Below are 22,068 nucleotides of genomic sequence, written 5' to 3' on the forward strand. Positions count from 1 at the left end.
TGAATTAAGCACTTACTAATACTTTATAATAATGACATGCTATTGAGCATTAGTAAAGTGTTACCACTGATTTTAAATGATTTGTCATTGTGACTAAGCTGTCCAGTTAAAACGAGCAGCGGCAATCACCTCTAAACAGGCTAACCTTTGATCTCCATAAAAGTTACTTATGCAAGGCAGAGTAAAATGCTGCTTCACTGACTGCATTAGATTCAGTGTTGACTAGGAGCAGTGCGTCTTCGTTGTCTTCCACACACAGGTATTGTCCTGATTTTTTTTAGATTAACTTCATTCATTCATTCAGACAGGAAAAGTTTCACTGTGTTTACTTTAAGTTAGTTTAGCTCAGTTTTGATGTTTTTAGTTTGAGTTTGTATTTTATGACTGTCAGTTTTCATTGATTGTGTTTTTAGTTAGCTTCATTTTTAAGACATCATTACCAAAATAAATTATAGTTACTATTAATATTCTTAATATTTATTTATCAATAATTTAGTTAGGAATAGTTAGGGTTTTTTATATGTTATTAGTTAGATGTTTCAAAAACAGCGCTGTAATCTGCATGTGCAGTGTTTAAGTTGATACGATTTTAAGCTTAAATATGTCTAAATGGTAAATGAACTGATTCAACAACATGCCTCATTCACCCATTCACACACCTATTATGAGCTTAAGTACTTTCTATCTAACATTCACACACATTCATACTCTGATGGATGCATCAGAGAGCAACTCGGGGTTAGAATCTTGCCCAAGCATATTTGGCATGCAGACTGGAGAAGCCTGGGATCGAACCAACAACCTTCTGATTAGTAGAGGACCTGCTGTGTTGCCCTTCACTGCTGTGATACATCTGTCAAATGAATTCATTTTGAATTTCATCCGAAGAATTACAGAAAAGATATCTATACTATACCAAGGCATTCTTGGCTTCATATGTAATTTTAATTCAATCAGGTATTCTAGTTGTAACTTATTTTACATATATGTTTAATTAAGTATTGCTGTTTCAGCTCTTCATGAATTTCATATGTAGTGATAAATATGCAGATTTAGCTTCATGACTGGGCTTTTTTAAAAATGTTTTTTTTTTAATACAGTGCAGATGATTTAGGTGAGAGGCAGGTATGAGGAGGACACTGTTCATTCATTAACACTTTTATTCAGGTGTTAGTTATGGATGAACAAAATTCATGATTCAGAGAAAAACTCGTTTTCTTCACATTCAGTATCAGTCCAAAACTTGGACATACTAACTAGCAGTTAACCATACATATGAATGGTTAACCATTCATTAACTAACCCTTCAAATGAATGGTTAATTGGTACTGCACAAAACTTTTAAAAATGATGCTCAGTTTAACTATAGTTAAAATGGGAAATTCTTGAAATGTGTCATCCATTAAAATAGATGTTAATAATTAATGAACTTGTCTTTAGCTGTCTGCTTCTACTGTTTACACATTGTTAGCTCCCCTGAGCCACGTTAGGGATTTCTGAATTTCTTTGTGGAAAAGGTGAATAATGCCAGAGCTACTCTTTACCATTCAGCCCTTGTTCTTTGCTCTGTTGCTTTCTACCAGTTTGAGCCTGTAACTTTCTCTCTGTTCGTCATCTGAAGCCCTCAGGTTTCCCTATTGATGTTGCTCCACCTCGATTATTTAAAGAGGTCATTTCTACTCTTGGTCTATCTGTTCTTTCTATTATTAATACCAGTTTTTCATCTGGTACTTTTCCTAAAACCTTTAAGCATGCTACAGTTCAACCTCTGCTTAAGAAAACTAGCCCACTATTTTATCAAATTTTAGGCCTATTTGCAAGCTTACTCTTTTCTGTAAAATGCTGGAGAAAATTGTTTGTAGTCAGCTGAAAACTTTTTAAATTAAAAAATAATGTCTTTGAGATTTTTCAGTCTGCTTTTAAATCTCTGCATAGCACAGAATCTGTGTTGCTTAGGATTGTTAATGACATCCTCCTGGCTACAGATTCAGGATCATGTGATCTTGGTTCACCTAGACTTAACAGCTGCCTTTGACACAGTCTTTCACAACATTTTACTATCTCAAATGGAACACTGGATAGGTATTTGTGGTACTGCTCTGCAGTGGTTTAGGTCTTACCTGGCTGAGAGAACATCTTTTGTCAGTCTTTTGGATTTCAGATCCTCCTCAACTCCAGTCTCATGTGGGGTAACACAGGGATCAATACTTGGACCTCTGCTTTTCTCTCTACATCTTCTGCCCCTTGGCTCTATTTTTAGAAGGCACAAAATTGCTTTCCATTGCTATGCAGACGATACGCAGGTATCCAGAGGAAACCGGTTTCTTTAGTTTTAAGTGAACATTCTAGCTTCATGGGGGATTTCAGCTGCTTACCAGTTCACAGCCTCTTTTGTTTTATTTTTGTTTCACAACGCATTAAATGTTTTGAGTGAGTAACAGGTCTGGACTTAAGGCAGGGCAGTTTAAAACCAGCATTACATGTCATGTATTACAGCCTCCTGTTTCTGATTCTGGTAAATAATGCTCCTAAATTAGACATTTCTACTTGAATTATCATGTTGGTTAGTAACATTTCAACTTTGTGGTTTGGTCTCTTTTAGCATAGAACAAAATGAAGAAAAAATATTCTCTGGAGGAGAATGGCACTCGAAGACTCTCCTTTGTAAGTACTAAACAAACAGCAAATTTACATGTTGCTTTTACTTCCTGACATCTTTTCCATCATCCACATCCTGCTTTCTTTTTAGATGCTTAGCTAATTTCAGACATTTAGCTATTGACTAAGGCACAACCTCAGTCTTTCATCCACTCTGCCTTTTTAACTGATTGTCTTATACTTTCTTATTGCTTTTCTGACTGTTTAGGCAGACGATGGTGTCCGGTGGCGAACTGGATCTGAGATCATCAATCCAGATGATCCTTGTGTGCAGAACTGTGAAATGGATCACCCTTCCTCATTTAGGAAATATCAGCAGACCTTGCAGATGCTCAAGCCCTTGCGTTTTTCCTCATCACAGTCAGTGTCAATGCCATACTTTATGACACAGGTCATTTTATCACAGGTGTCGAACTCCAGGCCTTGAGGGCCGGTGTCCTGTAGATTTTAGATGTGTCCCTGATCCAACACAGCTGATTTAAATGGCTAAATTACCTCCTCAACATGTCTTGAAGTTCTCCAGAGGCCTGGTAATGAACTAATGATTTGATTCAGGTGTGTTGACCCAGGGTGAGATCTAAAACCTGCAGGACACCGGCCTCCAGGCCTGGAGTTCGACACCCCTGGTTTAGACGAACTTAGATAATATTTGATGGATAGTTATTTGTTTCCATTTAAATACTTTAAACTTGGAAATGTATTAATGCCAACATTTTATATCTGCTTTATATTTAGGCCCCACCCTGTGGACAATGCAGGTTTCCTGTCCTTCATGACTTTTGCCTGGATGACCCCCATGATGTGGTCAATTTTTAGGAATAAGCTGGACATCTCCCAGCTAAAGTTGTCTCCTTTTGATATTGCTGACACCAGTGCACAAAGGTCTTTTCTCTTCACCTTATATTCACATTTAAACACAACATATCCAAAAATGAGTCAGGGGGATCACAGTCAAAATCCAAAGACATTGTGACAGTTGGAAAAGTACTTGAAATTTACTAAGTACTTATAATATTTAAAAGAAAAACAGACTGCTGGGTGAGTAGGTCCTGATTGTAAGTGTCTTGCAGGTTTCAGAGACTCTGGGATGAAGAAGTGGCAAAGAGGGGTTTGGAAAAAGCCTCACTGGTTCGTGTGGCCTTTCGCTTTCAACAAACCAGGCTGATTGTCTCTGTCATTATTGGTATTCTTGCCATGGTTTCAGCATTTTTGGGCCCGGTGAGTCATCATCTCTGTGTTTCATGTTATTAGATATTAGAACATGAACAATCCCAGCTGTATACAGTGGAAACCAGTTTTGTCCAAAGGCATTTCTGTCGTTTCTAAATGTCGCATCTGAGCAATTTAGAGAGGAACCATCTCATCAACTCATCTGAAGATGCACATAAGTAAAAAAAACAATGATTTTAATCTCAGATCTTGTGATGAAAGTATATTTTGTTCTGAAAAGTAGTAACTGAAAGTGTAGCAATGTATAATAACTAATATATACATCTGTGGTCAAGTTTACATACACTCATTACGGGGATGAATGTCACGGTAATTCTGTGCCTCTGTTTTTTTCTTTGAACTGTTTCATTTTTCAGGGTGGAATTATTGTACAGCATAAATCTTTAATGACTTTAAAAATTGGGTGCATAAGTTTGAAAATATTTCAGATTTTTTCAAATCCCCATAGGGTTAAAAGTATACCTACAAGTTAGTTTTTAGTTACTTTGCCAGTTAGTTTTCGAATTGATTTTAAGATTTTGACACTTGTTTTTAAATCATTGCATGGACTAGCTCCTGTTTATCTTTCTGATCTTTTAAATTGGTATACTCCGGGGAGATCTTTGAGGTCTGTGGACCAAATGCTGCTAGGTGTCCCTAGCTCTAGATTAAAACACAGAGGAGATCGGGCTTTTGCTGCGACTGCTCCAAAACTGTGGAATAAACTGCCTTTACATATCAGGACCTCTTCAACACTGGATACTTTTAAAACTCGTCTAAAGACCTTTTTTTACTCCTTGGCTTTAAATTCTGTATGAGTCTGTCATTATTTTATTCTTATTTTTCTCTTATCTTTGATTTTACTTTCTTTTTAAAATTTTATAGAATTTTATTCTATTGTACAGTACTTCGTTCAACAGCTGTGCTGTATAAATAAAACTGATTTGATTTGATTTAACAAGCCTAAATATACACTTACACTAATTTTTTGTTAAATTTCCCTGCAATTTGCACGTCAGCTAGATGCTTTTGGTAGCCATCAACAAACTTCAACACTTTTCTTTGCAGAACTAGTACAGTTCATTTAAATTGGTTGATTGTCCTGTTGAAAAAACCAACTTTGTCCAAGTTTTGACCATGTATCTGTTAAGATGAAGTTGAAAAATTTGGAGATAGTCCTCCTGCGCCATTATTCCATCCATTCCATACATTGTGCAGGAAAACAGCTCCATAGCATTATGCCTCCATTGCCTTGCATGACAGCTGGTACAGTGTTCTTAGCTTTGAGAGTTTCTGCTTTACTCCTCTAAATGTATCTCTTGTTATTGTGGCCAAATAGCTCAGTCTTGCTCTCGTCTGACCGTGTAACTTTTTCTGGGACGGCATTCGACTTGTCCATGTGGGCGGCTGCAAATTTCAGTCGAACCTGAATGTGTCAATTTTGCAGAAGGGTCATCTTTCTTTCTCTGCACCCTTTCAGTCCATAGTGATATAAAATATGTAATTTGATCTTAAAGATTAATGTTATTTAAGTGTCACAAACCATTTTCTCCCTGTTCTTTCAGGCTGTACTGATCAGCATGATCTTGAATTATATTGAAAACCCAGAGAAGTCGGTATCCAACACAGTGTCCTATGGTGTTGGTTTGTCCATTGGTCTGTTCACCACAGAATGTTGCAAAGCTCTCCTAATATCCTTGCTGTGGGCAATAAACCTACGCACAGCAGTGAGACTGAAAGGGGCTTTCTCTGCAGTGGCTTTTCAGAAAATCATATCGCTGCGGGTATACAGCAGTGTTTCAATGGGAGAGGTAAAGACTAGTTCTCACTTCTATGGTAAATGCAATATAGCCACATTTGTCTGAGAAAGTTTTAATGCTCTTGTAATTAATTCTAAAATAATTGTATCCACTTGTACCATATTCTTACAGCTGATAGCCTACAGAAGCCAGTGTAACAAAAATATGCTAATGTCTTTTTTAGCAAAGATTTCATTTTTGCTTTAAAAAACTTTGACATTGCTTTCACCCACGCTGTAGTGGAAAAAAACTTGGATACGTGGTGCTGTTTGTGTCCATGGTAGACATTAGTGGACCAGATGTAATGTCTGCTAAAGACATCTGTGAACATGAAAAGCGTCTTTGTCGCTATATTCTATCTTGAGTGAGCATGCTTTATATTGTGACGTGTATACATATGTTTTACATGTTTTTAATATCTCATGTATTCTTCTTTCTATCCCTCCATAAAGTATTGTAAATTATCTTGTGAGTCAATAGAGCTACAAATAATTTGAACTTGTTTTGACATAAAAGAAATGTGTTTTGATGCAATTCCTAATTAACTTTCCTTCATGTCTTTCTGCTGCCTAGATGATTAACGTTTTGACCAGTGATGGCCACAGAATGTTCGAGGCTGTACTGTTTGGGAGCTTTGTGCTGTCCAGCCCAGTGCTCTTTATTATGTGTATTGTCTACGCATGCTACATTCTGGGCTACACCGCACTGACTGGAGTCTTCACATACCTGATTTTTGTCCCTGTACAGGTCTGTATATATTGCACATAAATCTGACATATTTTTACATTAGAAGCTGTGAAAGAAAGTTGGTTCTTATTTTATTACAATAATCAGAAAATGTAAATAAAAATGTAATTCAAACATTTTTAAATTTAGAGAATTAACTGAACAATTAACTGAAAATAGTGCAAAGTTAGCAAGAACAAATTTTGGAAATTGTATGCTTATATGCTATATTTTCAAATTTGATGTTAGAAACACAAACAATATTGACCTTAATGTGGTAAAGGATTTGTATATTCCTGGGAGCTGTGTTGTTCAGGACAATATGTTCTTGTAGAATTTCCCACTACAGTTCTGACCCAGGAAAAGGGAAAAACAAGGGCTGATTCAAAAGTCATAGTGTAGAGAGGCGAAATTACATCATTGTTCAAAAAATTTTAGACCTCTTTGTGGCTAGGGTCCTGGAAGAGGTTCCCTGTGGAGACTCCATAGTTCTTTAGGAAGCTTGATCAGAGGGAGGTGTTTGCTAGAACACAAATAGTTTGTTTTTATGCCAGCAACTGTTTTTTGCTAACATAAAATTATTAATCTGTAAAACCTAATACTGACCAATAATGAAATATAAGTATGTGTTTAATATGAGTTAATGAAAAACAATGGGAAATACTAATGTTGCAATCTGACTTTATACAACAACCAAACAAGCACAAATAATCAAAAAAACAAAAAAAGAAAACTGCACAACTGAAGTTTGTAACAATAATATAATAATAACAATAAAAATAAGAATAAGAACAATAATAATAATAAAATATTATATCACAAGACTTGAGGCATGTAAAGCAGTATATTTTACCTTTCTATAAATTCATTTCTTTTGTTTAGTAAGCTGCTAATATAGCAAAACTGTGATTTTTCTGTGTTTTCTTATATTATTCCACATATATTACTTTGCTGCTTATTAACTTTAGTCACTCACAATGTATTTTTCTTGATTTTTGTAGATTTACTTGGCCAAGTTCATAAATAAATTCAGATGGAAGTCCTTATTGATAACCGACAGCAGAGTTCACACAATGAATGAGATTCTCAACAGTATAAAGCTAATCAAGATGTACGCGTGGGAAGATTCTTTTGAGAAGACGATTGCAGGTATGTCAAGCTGTTTCATTTTGATATTTTTTTTAACCAATATGTCAAATATCAAGGAAATTATTCATACACACCAATTTGTTTAAACACAAAATCACATGTCACAATGGTATGTATGGGCATCCTTATGTACAACTGTGATCAGAAGTCCTGATGCTTTTGGTCACCATCATCAAGCCTAGCCCCAAGAGGGTTGAGATTAGGGCTTTCAGAAGTACCAGTCAAGAAGCTTAATGTTAGTCTATTTTATCCATTGCAAAACCAATTTTGTGCCAGAGTGGAAGAATTTGGAGGTACCACTGGTCACGAAAGAACCCCAAGCAATGATGCTTTACAGCTGGTACTATTATCTTAGGTTTGAAAGCCTCATCTTTACTCCTCTAAGTGTATCTCTTATTACTGTGGACAAATATCTCAATCTTTGTCATGTCTGACCATAAAACCTTTTTTCCAGAAGGCATTTGTCTTGTCCATGTGCAAATTTCAGTCAAGTCTGAAGGTGTCAATTTTGAAGCAGGGGCTTCTTTTTTGGTTGGCAGCCTCTCAGTCCATGGCGATATAACTCACTTCACTGTGGACTCTGATGTCGATGTTCTTGTACTTACAGTTGTTTGAACTGATAATCCTGGAATCTGCATCTTGTGTAAATCTATACTTCTCTTTCTGAGGTCTTCACTGAGTTCTTTCTCCATTCCCCATTGTCCTGAGTATTGCTCTGTCCAATGATTGTTGTTAATTAAACCCTTTTTATGCTGGCAAAAAGAACCTAAAAGTTGCCATTAATCATTATCATAATAGGTTTTTGTCCAGTCAAGTGAAAAGACATTGTAGAACCATCAACAACACTTAATAAAAGATTTAAGGTTATATTTATATTTTTTTATATATATTTAAGCCTGTATGTATCAATTTGAGCCTATATGGATAAGCTTTACAATCGTTACATCCCAAAGACAAAACTGTTTAAAGAAATAGTTAAAAGCCCAAAATTACAATGACATTCATGAGTGTATGATAAGTGTGTGTAAACTTCTGACCACAACTACAGATCTATAATGAGTAAGGTGACCTCATGTCTAACTAATGCATACACTTTTATGTACCTCTCACAAGAATATCTATTTGTTAGACTCCCTTCATTACAAGTTGAAGCAGTCATCTGCCTTTAAAACATTCAGTTGTTTGTGAGAACATCTTGAACTCTCACTTACTTTCAATTTACCTTGAACTTTTATGGACATTTATCGGCTTGCTGCCAAATCTGGGGCTCGCCCATGTGTTCTCATTTTCTTATGACAAGTAAATTGCATGTGGGAATATGATATGCTTTAGTATCTCATGATCTTGTTAACTTCCTTATCAGTGTTAGAGACTGTGAGGTCTAGGTCTTCAGCCTGTATTCTCAGTAATTTCTTGAATAAAAAATGATCATAATGTAGTCATCTGAATACCTTATTGCTCGTTACTACAGTGCTCACTAAAGAACTACAGTAAAAAAAAAATGTAGGTCACTAAAAATAAAGTTAACTAACGAAAAACTTTTAATTCTTACAGGCTTAAGGAAAAATGAAAAGAAACAACTACAGAAGGTCAGTTATGTCCAGAATGCTAATACAAACATCACCAGCATCATCCCCACCGTTTCCACTGTCCTCACCTTTCTGGTTCACACTTTGGTGGGGTTACCTCTCAGCACTTCTGATGTGAGTACTACAGCAGTATACCAAAACTGTACAGGTGGAAAAACCCCTTTTACTAACGCGTCAACTTAAAGTAACACAGTTCTAAATCTCAGACTGTTTGGATATGAGGCATAAGATAATGAAACACAGGTTTATCACATTCCTTTAATTCCAATTGTGCTAAACCAGATTGCTGTGGCCAATTTAAAATAAACATGATTTGTTTGCATCCCATAATCATGTATAGTGTTTTAACATAATTTTTTGTTTTTACAAGGCTTTTACCACAATTGCCATCTTCAACTGCATGAGGTTCTCCCTCGCCATCCTGCCCATGTCTATGAAGGCCACAGCTGAGGCTGTTGTAGCACTAAAACGATTAAAGGTAAATTATTCTTTTTGTGCCCTCTGCAACTGTTAAGATAAAACGGCATTCATGTAGAGACTCGATTGTGCTTTTCCTGTCTTCTATCATATATATTGTTACACTGATGCATGCTTATATGGCCAAGGTTTCAAATAGTAAAGTCAGCGTATGTACAAGTGAGGCAAAACCTCACAATTCAGATGTTTTTAAAATCACAGGCACACATCTTTAAACATATATTGTCAGCCTGCATTACAAACCTGGTTTTAACGCTGCTTTGATTCCTGTCTTACTTTTACCCTTGCTTTTGTCTAGTCACACCATGTATCTCACTTTCATTCAGAAATATCAACAGAAAAACATGCTGTGTGATGTTATTTCAGAAAATTTTGCTGATCCAGAATCCTGAGCCCTACCTGATGAAAAAGGTAGATAGTGACTCAGCTATAGTGATGAAAAATGCTACATTTTCCTGGACCAGACCTGAAAGCCAGTCTGGCCCCCCACCCAGCACAGCCAACGGAGTGTCAGAACACAAGACAGCCGAGACTGAATCCTCACCAGCATTGAAAAACATCTCCTTCACACTGCCTAAGGTGTGATTCACTTCTGATAATGATATCTCAGGTTATCTGCATTCTATTAAAAGTAAACTAATTGTCTGGTATTTCCCGAAGGGCAACCTGCTCGGTGTCTGTGGGAATGTGGGGAGTGGAAAGACATCACTGATTTCCAGCATTTTGGAACAGGTTGCTTTCTCTTTTGTGTTTTTATCCTTTTCTGTTATTTTGTATCATTTCTTTATAGTTTTCTTTTATTTATTTTTTGTTCACTCTTTTCTTATTTGCATGTGTTGAGAAGATAGAACAAGGACTTTGAGGATTCAGTGAATGTAGACAGTGAGAGAAACAAGAGGACTGTTGGAGGAAAGTTTGTGAATCAGGAGGTGCAGAGGATTAGTAAGGAGCAGGTGAGGGCAGCTATGAAGAGGATGAAGACTGGAAAGCCATTTATGACCAGGGCAAGGGTGATGTGCAAAAGTGTAATAACTGCAGAGGGACAAAGTTTTTTCTTTTCTTTTTGTCAGCTTGAAGAGACTTTATTAGGCGAAACTTGTGCTAATGCTACTAGGATTCAGCTAATATCTGTTATAGAAATGTTGTGGAAGACGGAAAACTAGTCACCCTACACAGGTCAAACATAGTTCAACAGGATATATGTAGCAGATAAGCTAAACAAGTCTCATCAATTCAGAGACCGGAAGCAGGACACTGTCAGCTGAGGAAATTCTGCATGCTTGCATTTCCGCTTCATGCAGGGTTCAATGGGTTAAGACACAGGTGAATGAAAGCTGTATCTGAAGTATATAACAAAACAATCTTCTACATATCTTATCTGCATAACACCTGTGTAGAAGGAAGCTGTTACAGTTTGTTTGCAAACATAGTAGTAATCTCCCAATTTATCTTCAGAATTATGTAGATGGCAGAGGGTGATAAAGTTTTTGAGTCATACCATGAAGCTACAGGAAAAAATTGTTGAAGGTAGGTTAGTAAGAAAGGTGACGATCAGTGAGCAGCACAATGGCTTCATGCCAAGAAAGAGCATTATAGATTTGATGTTTGCTTTGAGATTGTTGACGGAGAAGTAGAGAGACGGTCAGAAGGAGTTGCGCTGTGTCTTTGTGTGAATCTAGAAAACGTTTATGGTAGGGTGTCAAAAGACAAACTGTGGTGCCGCACTTCTCTCAGTAGCAGAGAAGTATGTTAGGGTGGTGCAAGACATGTATGAGGGCATACGATCAGCTGTGGCAAGGTCTAACAAGAGACGAAGGAGGAGAAAGAAGACATTTTTACTATTTCTAACCATACATGAAATGTCCAGTAAATATAGCTTTTCTGTCTCCTTGATATTATCTTTTAGATGCACCTTCTTCAGGGCTCCATCACAGCCGATGGGACATTTGCGTACGTCTCCCAACAGGCCTGGATTTTTCACGGAACTGTTCGAGAAAATATCCTCATGGGGGAACCTTTTGACCAAACCAAGTAATTGATAATTTAACATAAATCAGTTATTGTAACTATTTTTGAATAGCTAAGACTTAAATATGAAAAGAACAGGTATTATTATAAAATAAGGAGATTTCATGTCAATAATTACTGCACCAACCAAGACTATGAAAATGAGGGGAAGCGTTTTCGGTTTGACTATATATTCCCTGTGACTTTACCTTACATGAAAAATGTTCAACTAGGAGAAAGTTCATCTTATCTCTGTGAATTTGCATTTGATAAGAATATAATAAAAGTGGAGGTCATCTTCATTATCTGACAGGGTTACAATAGGAAGTTCAATTTAGTGATGGTGAGAAGGGAAATTTGCTGACCTCTGTATAGTGTAGACTTAACAGAAAGTGAAAGGGCCCTGTCATAACCTCTCATAAACCACCAGGCACCATATGTCTGAGCAAATAAAATGAATGCTTTTTCAAAGAAAAGTTTTTCAGAGACCAGGTCTTATCCTGATTACATATGTTATTAGACTCATTGGATTTTTAGAATTATTTAAATGGTTCTGTTCGATACACTATATTTCTCTCAGTCAGGGAACTGTCTTACATTGTTACTCCACAGATATGACAGGGTTGTGGATGTCTGTAGCCTCGGAGCTGACCTGAAGATTCTGCCATTCGGTGACCAAACTGAGGTAGGTGCTCTCTCTTTAAACTGTCAAAGAAATTCATTGAAAGTCCTTATCTGCATAAACAAGTATCTGATAGATAAGTAGAAAAAAAAAGCCTTGTGTCATGTGTCCTAGTCGTTTAAACATACAATTCAACAAAGTCCAAAATAAATAATGAGCTATTTGAAGTTAAACAAACCATAACAACCATATCTCCCCTCCAGCAACTACTATGTGAAGATAAAGGAGGGTATATTGAGACAGAATAATACTATAGTGTTGTATGGAATAAATGCACTAGTATAATGTAATGAATTACAATATTTAAAATATAATACCATCTCTTGCATAAAGATTGAGTAAATTTCTGGATTGTATTAAGTCTGACTGATATTTTGTCAGATTGGGGAGCGGGGGCTTAATCTGTCAGGGGGACAAAAGCAGAGGATCAGCCTGGCCAGAGCAGTCTACTCCAACAAGGACATCTTCCTCCTTGACGATCCTCTATCTGCTGTTGATGCTCATGTGGGGAAACATATTTTTGAAGAATGTATAAAAAAGGAGCTCCAAGGAAAATCGGTCGTACTGGTTACACACCAGCTCCAGGTAAGAACAGTTTCATTCTTTAGTGCTTTCACTAAAGAATAACAATAAATGACAAGAACAATTGATATAAGTAGTTAAAAAAAAGACTCTCCTGACCATATATATTGTAATTTTACAGTCAGAGGCCATGTCTTACCATGACAGTAGGAGCAGAAAAACATCCGTTAGTACTTTATAAAAATCACTATAATCCACTTTGTTAATCTATATAAAAACCAAAGTGAAAAATTGACCAGGTTACTTGATGGATCATATCTTGGCCTGAGCCTCTGAAATCTGGAAATGCTGCTGGGCAAGCACCAGGTGATTTCATGAATATTGTCTAAAATTTTATTTTTAAATATAACATTTTGGACAAATTCAGTCAAATCTGAAAAAACTTAGTCACGCTACTGGAGATAAAAACATCTGTCAAATGACATATCTGTGTACATACATGTGATTATAGTTTAGAACAGCTCTGACAACGCTATAGATTTTGTTGCCACAGTTGTTCTCACTTATGCTTGCTAGTATTTGGAGTTCTGTGATGACATCCTGGTTCTGGAGGACGGGGAGATCAGGGAGGCCGGAAACCACCAAACCTTGATGAACGCCAGCGGACGCTATGCTCAGCTCATCACTAATTACCAGATGGAACAGTCCAAAGTAAGCGTACCCTAAATTAAAAGAGTACATCTCGTACCTCTTCCATTTTTATCTTTGATTTTTATTATTAAGTTCCTGCAAATCACCTCACCTGTTCTTTATTGTTTTATTATGTCAAAAACAATAAACTTAATGATCAGTTGTAAAACAAGGTACAAATCATTCCATTCGTGGTTATAAGCTTGTACGGGCTGGGCTGTAATGCTGTGTTCCTGATATTCTTGCTTGTCAGACTCAGAATGAGGAGGGAGAGGAAGAGGAGGATTTATCATCCCAAGATGCCGCTGAGTTGAAAGAGGTTGAGCTCAGACATCGTGCAGACAGTGGGATAGCAAACCCTGGTATAAAAACTAGGAAGAAAATGATTTTAATAATTTGAACTTTTTGGGTGTTTGAATTCATGACAGACTTTGTCTTAGTAGTGGTGCTTTTTTGAATAAGGTGGGGTTTTGGGGTTTTTTTCACTGTCCAGAGACCAGTGTTTAGGGGGATGACGCTGACACTTTCTAAATATTGCTGTGCCAGCACATGTGCAGTGTTGAGACATCAGTACTTTTGTTTGTTAAAGAGCAATTGTATAACCAGGGACAGATCAAAGTTTTGTCAATCAAAAACGAGGCCTTGTAAAGTAATAACAGACAGGGCAGCAAACTTGTAGTCCTGACTGTTTTTGTTATATACCCATGTTATTTTTCTCTAACTAAACACCAGCAAAGTTCCAATGTGTCTTCATAATTTTTCATGTGTTTTGAAAGTGTAATGTAGCACCAAAAATATGACCTGTGAAGGTCATGACATAACATTACTATCATATTTATACGCATCAAAACATTCAGTGACCTGCAATAGGTCAGGATAGAAATGTTTGATCCCAGTTGTGTTATTTAAAGTGACTCTTCCCTCTATGGATACAAGTGATTAGTTTCCAGATTTCCTTGCTGTAGGGGTCTGTGGTTCAACTCTTTGTAGTTATGTCTTACAATATGTGGTCAATGATAATTTAAGTCAATTGTTGTGATTAGTAGAATGATAAAATTACTTCTATGCTTCCTTTCAGCATTTGACATGTCAGATGAAAAGGATCATGAAACAACAGCTGAGCAAAAGCGTAAGTCTTTAAAGTTCACTTAATTCTGAGTGTCATCCCAGGGTTTGTCAGCTGTTTCACTATTACATATTTAGTTGTTATGTGATGCCCTGTGTTACACCAAGCAAGATTTTTAGATATTTTTTATAATGGAAATGCACATGTGATGCATGTAAATGCAAATGGAAGTCACTAATCCTGTTACGACTATTAAAATATTTTCCCCGTTTTAAGCTCCTGTCAAGTCTGATGACCAGCTAGTCCGTGAAGAGTCCTTCACGGAGGGTGCTGTCTCCTTAAGAACCTACCACCGGTACTGTCAAGCAGCTGGAGGTCTGATACAACACACACATGCATTTACATGATTTTGAGCAGTAATGTATACTAATATGTACTTAATAGTTGTGCTGTAACTCTCTGCTACAGGCTACATTCTCGTCTTTCTCGCTGTCCTGAACATTGTCCTGATGATTGGATCCACAGCCTTCAGCAACTGGTGGCTCAGCTTCTGGCTTGGAAAGGGTAATGGGGTGAGAATCCTGTCTCTCTAGCATTCACACAATAATAATCTCATCGTGTATCAACAGCTTGGGTGAAATAACAATGAGCTCTCAATCACTGGATTATTGGATGTGCTCATTATACTGCTGCAGTGTGAATCTTTTTACAGGGTCAAGCATACCTGTAAAGAACAGAGTGCTAACTGAATGGTCTGGGCAGAACCAATGTGATGAAGAACATAATATTTCAGCTAGCACATTTCTTAGTGGTACACTTTCGTATTATTCCAGCCTATCAGTACACAGAATACTGGCACATCTTAGTCTACCCTTTATGCTTGTTTAGCTTGACCCTAACAAGAACCATGTCCTGGAACAGTTGTTTAAAGAGCAACTTGCGATCCACCACCATTACTACTAAACATTGTTCTTTAACAGTACCTTTGCATGCTGGAGTGTTATGTTCTTTATTTAGCAAATTCAGGATCTGGAAAGTAGTCTTCCTATTTCACGGTTAATGAATTTTTTCAAAAACTTCCTGTCTTTGATGTAAAAAAAATTAGTTTCCATGCACTGCTGTATTAGAAACCTGCTCTCTAGCTGTGGCTTGTCACTCAAGATGACAGTTCAAGAAGGACCCACCGAAATGATTGACACGCCAAGTCCACTCTCTCTCCACTAACAAAAGATATTTTGTCTGTTTTATCGCAGTCATCGACTAACCCAGGTTCAGATCCAGGTGACATCTCAAAAAATCCAGACCTGCACTACTACCAAACGATTTATGGTGTGATGACGCTCATCATGGTGGTACTTGCCCTCATCAAATGCTTCTTTTTTACTTATGTCACCTTGAGGGCCTCCTGCAAACTCCACGACACAATGTTCAAGAAGGTACCCAGAAATAATCCCCAGTGTTTACCATTCAACATGACCAATTGAAACACAGATTAACTGCTCAATGATTCAATAAATGATTATTTTTGTTGTTTGTATTTTCCTCTCACAGATTATTGCCAGTCCAATGAGTTTCTTTGACACAACTCCAACGGGCCGAATTCTAAACCGTTTCTCTAAAGATCAAGAAGAGGTGGACACTGTGCTTCCTCTTCACATGGATCCTTTCCTGCAGTTTTGTCTTCTCGTCACATTCACAATTATCATCATCGCATCCGTTTTTCCGTACATGCTTGTGGCTGTGGTTATCATGGGAGCGTTGTTTACCCTCATTCTCTTGTGAGTTAAGTTTTAAAAATTGGCTTAGTGCGAGAGCAAATAGTTGACTAAGGTACAAGTCGATCAACATTTGTTTTAATTTATCTGCAGCCTATTCCAAAGGGGTATTCGTCATATGAAGAAGATAGAAAACATCAGCCGTTCTCCCTGTATCTCACTAACGACTTCTACACTGCAGGGCCTCAGCACCATCCATGCTTACAACACAAGAAACAGTCACATAGAAATGTAAGACACCAGAACTCCTTCACAAAAACAAGTAAAAGTCTCTCTATTACTGGTCAGTCTGTAAATGATGTGTTCTTTGATTGGTGCTCTACAGGAGTGTGATCTCAACTCTCATCATGTCATTGTGTCATATTGTAGGTTCAATTCCCTGAATGACATCAACTCAAATCACTTTTTATTGTTTCATTCTGGCACCCGATGGCTTTCTTTTTGGCTGGACTTCATGGCTGCTACTATGACCTTGTTGGTGTCTCTGTTTGTAGTGCTTAGCAGTAATGACTTTATTGCTCCATCCTTGAAAGGCCTGGCCATATCCTATACCATACAGGTAAATAAGGAGAGCAGAGTTATACGTCTAAGTCATGTTGAAATGTGTGTTTGTGTTTTGTTAGAACTTTTGTGTGTTGTCCAGTTGACAGGCATGCTTCAATATGTAGTAAGAGAGTCAACGGAAGTGGAAGCAAGGTTCAACTCAGTGGAGCGACTGCAGGAATACATCATGGTCAGATTTCTCTCCGGAAACTATCCATCTTTCATGGTTTTGCCAAGACCAAACCCCAAATTTCCTGTTTGCCTCACTCAAAAAATTAATTTTTTTATTTGCAGGATTGTAAGTCTGAGGCCCCCAGGCATGTTAAAGAGGCTCAGATCCCACAGGACTGGCCTAGCAGTGGGGGCGTCTCCTTCGTAGACTATAAGATGAGGTACAGAGAGAATACACCAATTGTCCTAAACGGCCTTGATTTCCACATTCAACCTGGAGAGAAGCTGGGGATCGTGGGAAGGACTGGCTCTGGTAAGGCCCCGAATTTAGTAGCTATTACTTTTTTTTAATTTTTATTCAGTGGGATATTTAAAAATTATGTGTTAATTAGAAATATTTAAATAATTATGCAGTTAAAAAACATTAGATATTACAGCAATGCTGTTTCCAAGACAGTTGTGACACTTTTTAAACACAATGCAATGATCTCTTTTTGATTGGATACAAGTAGTAAGTTGGCATATTGCACATTTACTGCTAATTAGCTCATCTTTTAACAATAAGTGATAAAGAAATAAGACTTTGAAAGCAAAATGTTTTCCCAGACTCACTTGATATAGAAGCTGTGCAGTTTGAAGCCATCTTTGTCATATTTCATGTTTTATAATTTGCTAGTAGGTGACAGTTCTGGACTGTAGGAAGACCAGTTTAGACCGATGGTTCTTTGAGTAGGCCGCCATGCTGTTGTAGTTTAGCACTGTAGGAGTTTGATCTTTTATCAATGGACGCACTAACAAAAAGTGCTTACTGACCTTGGTTGAAACTGGACTCAGAAAAAAAAATGTTTCTGATTCCATTTAGTGATGGTCTCCTTATTCCCAACCATTGATTAAGATGAAAGATAATTTGTTGTTTATCCATTAAAATGTATAACTTTAAACATTCATATGTTAAATTAAATCTGTCTTTATTTACATTTTACACAGTTTCCTTTTTTGGGAAACAGGGTTGTAATTATTATAGCAGTGAATTCTTAATTATTCCATAGTCCAGATTACAATTTTACTCAGCTCTTCTTGACAGCTATAGTGTAATATTCAGCTACTCTGCTCTGTGCTTTGTGTCTGTAGGGAAATCCTCTTTAGGAGTGGCTCTATTCAGACTAGTAGAGCCTGCAGCAGGAACCATAAAGATAGACGGAGTTGATATTATGTCCATTGGCCTGCAGGATTTGCGCAGCAAGTTGTCCATCATCCCTCAGGACCCTGTGCTGTTCATCGGTACAGTAAGGTAGTGAACCAGAAGTACAGAATCACACACTGATTTTACTCCTGCATGTCAGTCACTAGATAAAGAGCTGTTTTTCCTACAGGTACAACCTAGACCCGTTTAATAACTACACTGATGAGGAGATTTGGGCAGCACTGGAGAAGACCTATATAAAGGACTCAGTATGTTATCAGTATTGTATACTCTTATTGTTTGTTTTGCCACTCGCTTTTATCCAAGATTTTGCTTTGACAAAAACTAAAACCCACAACACATAAGACTGCAGTCTCTGTGACACGTCTGATTAGTATAGCCCTAAAAGAATATGGAATAGCCCGAGAGGCAAAAATATATTTTATGTTCATTTTTTGTGAACATAAACACATCCAGTATTGTTTACTCTCTGACTAGCTCTGCATATTTGGAATTTGGACTTCTTTTCCCCCCAGTGCCCTACATTTAGTTCACCTTCCTCTGTGTACCATTATAGTACACTCTGTCCAGGCACATGTTTTTCCACAGAGGAAAAAATCTATATCAGTTATTAATGGCACCACTAATGTTGACTAATGTTGCTCTCATGTCGTGGACCTGGAAGTGTTAGGTGTAGGCTGTGTGCAGACAGGAATCGTGGAACCAAAAGTGCAGACGCTCGGAGGCACAAAGTAAACTCAAAAAACAGCTTTAATGCTGAACTAAAAAAGGTACCAGAACTGAGACGTCAAACATAAACTCAGGCAAGCAGACAAAACACACAGCATAATAAACGGTAGATCGCAACAATGACAAACTCAAACACAGGGCTTAAATACATAGAGGGAGCAATCAGGGAATGGACAACAGGAGGGAAACACAGCTGCGGCAAATTAGGCCTAACGAGACAAGGGGAAGCAAAACCAGATACATTAACATCAGACAAGGACCTTCAAAATAAAACAGGAAACATGACACAGACTGAACTAAAGACAGACTCCCACGCACGCACTGCAACAGAGGGAACAGAGACGTAGGGCAGACATAGACACTAGCTGGACACGGGGATATAACAACTAAGGATAACACAGAGACATAACCCATAAGAAAGAACTCTAACAAAGAAACCAAAGACTAGAAAAGATAAATAATATAATAAACTCAAAAGCCCTGGTCAACGACCCAGGCATCCTAACAGGAAGTAGTAAACCCTAAACATTTTTATTACAACAAGTTTGATATTGTTCTGGCATGTCTAAATTCTTATCACAGAATACACTCAGGTATTCCTTTCTGGCAAAAATGAACTCTAGTAGTCCTTAATCCAAGACTAGCATGGGGGTTGCAAGCTAGAAAGAAATAGCCAATCTCCTTTCTAGTCAGCCACGACCAAATAGCCACCTGTCTGATTTTTTTCCTGGCTAATCTCTGGTTTGACAGCTTCAGAGTGATTAGCTCTTTTTTCATTTAGGTTGCAGCCAACTAGCCATAAGCAGTGTCACCAGTCAGCAGCCCCTTGCTGTTATGTTTTCCAGACTTCTGTCCACACCACATCTTACTCCTACTTTAATTATCCAATTCATGCACCTTAGAGTGCCAATAGTTATTCCCACCTATCTGTTCGAGCACACCCACCTGAGGGCAAGGTGTACCAGTCAGGCTTCACTGTAGGTGTTCCCTATGTTCCTGCTTTTGCTTCCTCCAGGGAGTCTAGTTGTTCTGCCTCTCAGCTAACACTAGCCCTCCTGAGTGGTCCAGTCTTTGTGCCGTGTCTTAAGGTGATCCTCTCAAGCATCAACACCTGTCTGCATTGCCAGCAGTTCATGTGCTCTTAGGAACGTAAGGCTTTCAGCACTTAGGTTATTCTGTTCCTCAGCCATCTAGGCTATACACCTCTTTTTTCCATTTCACTGGCTCTCCAGCCCGAGGCACCGTCCCAGAATCTTTATGCTGCTCCTGTCTGACTGCAGACAGTCTGTCTATATAAGAGTTCAAACTTTTGATTGCCTTGCCTTGACTTAGACAAGGATTATACAACTCTGTAGTTTATTTTGTGGGCTTTTTTGCTGTGAATATCCTCTTTATGTTAGCAAGGGGTATGAATGGCAGTACCAAAATTAGTGCTGTTAAATATGATTTTATTCCATCAGATCGCCAAGCTGGAAGAAAGGCTACAGGCACCAGTGTTGGAAAATGGAGAGAACTTCTCTGTTGGTGAGAGACAACTGATGTGTATGGCTAGGGCTCTACTCCGTAACTCCAAGGTGTGTACACACATATGACACTTTCTTGATGATACTAAATTTAATTAGCATTTTTAGTTTTATTGTTAATACACAGTTTATTGGCTGGGATAGTGCTGTCACATTAGCTTGTGATGTCTCTATCAATAATTCCATTAATTACTTTACCATTGTGTGCGTTCAAAGTGTATAATAACATAAGCACTGTAAACATTTTTGTATTTTATGACACTTTTGCCATCCACTGTTTTCTTCTTTCTGACCACCATTACGCTGGTTATTTTTTGGCAGATTATTCTTTTAGACGAAGCCACAGCATCCATTGATTCAGAAACAGATGCTCTAATTCAAAACACCATCAAAGATGCCTTCAAAGACTGCACCATGCTCACCATAGCGCATCGCATCAACACTGTTATGCATGCAGATCGTATTCTGGTCATGGACAATGGGCAGGTACCCAAAAAAAAAAAATCACAAATGAACACAAATCAAAGATGATGTTTACACAATCTTTAACTTAAACTCACTAAGTGTTCTGTTCAACAGGTGGCAGAATTAGACCATCCAGATGTGCTGAAGCAACGGCCAGACTCTCTGTTCTCATCACTCCTGACAGCTGCTAATACAGTAAACTCGTGAACAGAAGGACATCCAAAAAACTGCTGCATAGTAGTCACTGGGCATGTCCATAACAGCTATCCATATACACAGCCATATTGAAGTCTGTACTGTGATGCTACAATCTTTTCTGGTGTGCTTGTATGAGATGTAACTGAGCAGCAGAGATGGAAAGTGATAGCAGTGCAGGAAAGACAACATAGTTTTTGAACTTTGTAAATAGTTATGTATTTATCTCTCCTGTCTGCTGATATAAAAGAATGAGCACTGTACTTTACTGGGTTTCCCTTCATATTTCGTATGAGATGACTTCTTATGCACGTTATATGTTAGTTAAGTTATGAATTTGCCAAGTCTTAAATTACATTCAATGGCAGCAAAGAAAGTCTCCTGTTTTTTATTTTGTTTTTTGTGAGACATTAAAAAATGCATTGTAAATTTCAAAGTGTAGGTATATAAAAATGACCCTGATAAGATCTGTGCTAGTAAATTACTTAAATTTGTATGTTTCAGTATTAATTGGTATTTTTAAAAAAGATAAATTATATATACTATATATAGCAAGATTACCTTTATTTTTACAGGTTGTGGGGCTACGAGGGCACCAGCAACCCTATAATGGATATGCAGTTAACAAACGTATGGATGAATAGGGCTTACAAGTGTATCTATATACTGCCACCTGCTGGCTGCATCCTGCTGCATGTCACCAAAGCTGCTGCCCAACACTCAGCAAATGTAACCAAATAAATTGTAGTTTCGTTTTATGAGTGACAGTTGGTGACGTAGGACAGTTGAATAATAAAGCCAACAAATCTCTTATCAGCAGTGTATTTCCAAAGCAGCTGGAAAGAATATATTCTAGGAAGAAAGCTGAGAAATGGCACATTATCAAATT

General features: G+C 37.6%; 1 protein-coding gene across 1 annotated transcript; it reads left to right on the plus strand.

The window, feature by feature from the left end:
- Positions 1–201: 201 nt before the first annotated feature.
- On the plus strand, positions 202–21,673 carry abcc12 (ATP-binding cassette, sub-family C (CFTR/MRP), member 12). The gene is made up of 31 exons (XM_039613249.1): positions 202–259; positions 2,603–2,664; positions 2,867–3,018; positions 3,394–3,540; positions 3,729–3,876; positions 5,433–5,678; positions 6,240–6,413; positions 7,394–7,541; positions 9,096–9,244; positions 9,501–9,608; positions 9,974–10,186; positions 10,268–10,339; positions 11,514–11,638; positions 12,227–12,299; positions 12,678–12,881; positions 13,395–13,529; positions 13,762–13,870; positions 14,587–14,637; positions 14,851–14,949; positions 15,043–15,146; positions 15,828–16,010; positions 16,126–16,352; positions 16,443–16,580; positions 16,719–16,908; positions 16,993–17,082; positions 17,187–17,376; positions 18,195–18,354; positions 18,437–18,515; positions 20,457–20,570; positions 20,841–21,005; positions 21,099–21,673. The coding sequence occupies exons 2-31, from the start codon at positions 2,614–2,616 to the stop codon at positions 21,189–21,191; spliced, it is 4,137 nt and encodes a 1,378-aa protein (XP_039469183.1). The 5' UTR covers positions 202–259; positions 2,603–2,613; the 3' UTR covers positions 21,192–21,673.
- The last annotated feature ends 395 nt before the right edge of the window (positions 21,674–22,068 follow it).

The sequence above is a fragment of the Oreochromis aureus genome, linkage group 1, assembly GCF_013358895.1.
Source record: "Oreochromis aureus strain Israel breed Guangdong linkage group 1, ZZ_aureus, whole genome shotgun sequence".
Taxonomy (NCBI): Eukaryota; Metazoa; Chordata; class Actinopteri; order Cichliformes; family Cichlidae; genus Oreochromis; species Oreochromis aureus.

What these genes read in the sequence shown, in the direction of transcription:
- abcc12 (XM_039613249.1), top strand. Translation starts at nt 2,614, where the DNA reads ATGAAGAAAAAATATTCTCTGGAGGAGAATGGCACTCGAAGACTCTCC. An exon ending in GCACTCGAAGACTCTCCTTT is followed by an intron (nt 2,665 to 2,866) that starts GTAAGTACTAAA and finishes CTGACTGTTTAG; the next exon opens with GCAGACGATGGTGTCCGGTG. An exon ending in GAACCTTTTGACCAAACCAA is followed by an intron (nt 11,639 to 12,226) that starts GTAATTGATAAT and finishes GTTACTCCACAG; the next exon opens with ATATGACAGGGTTGTGGATG.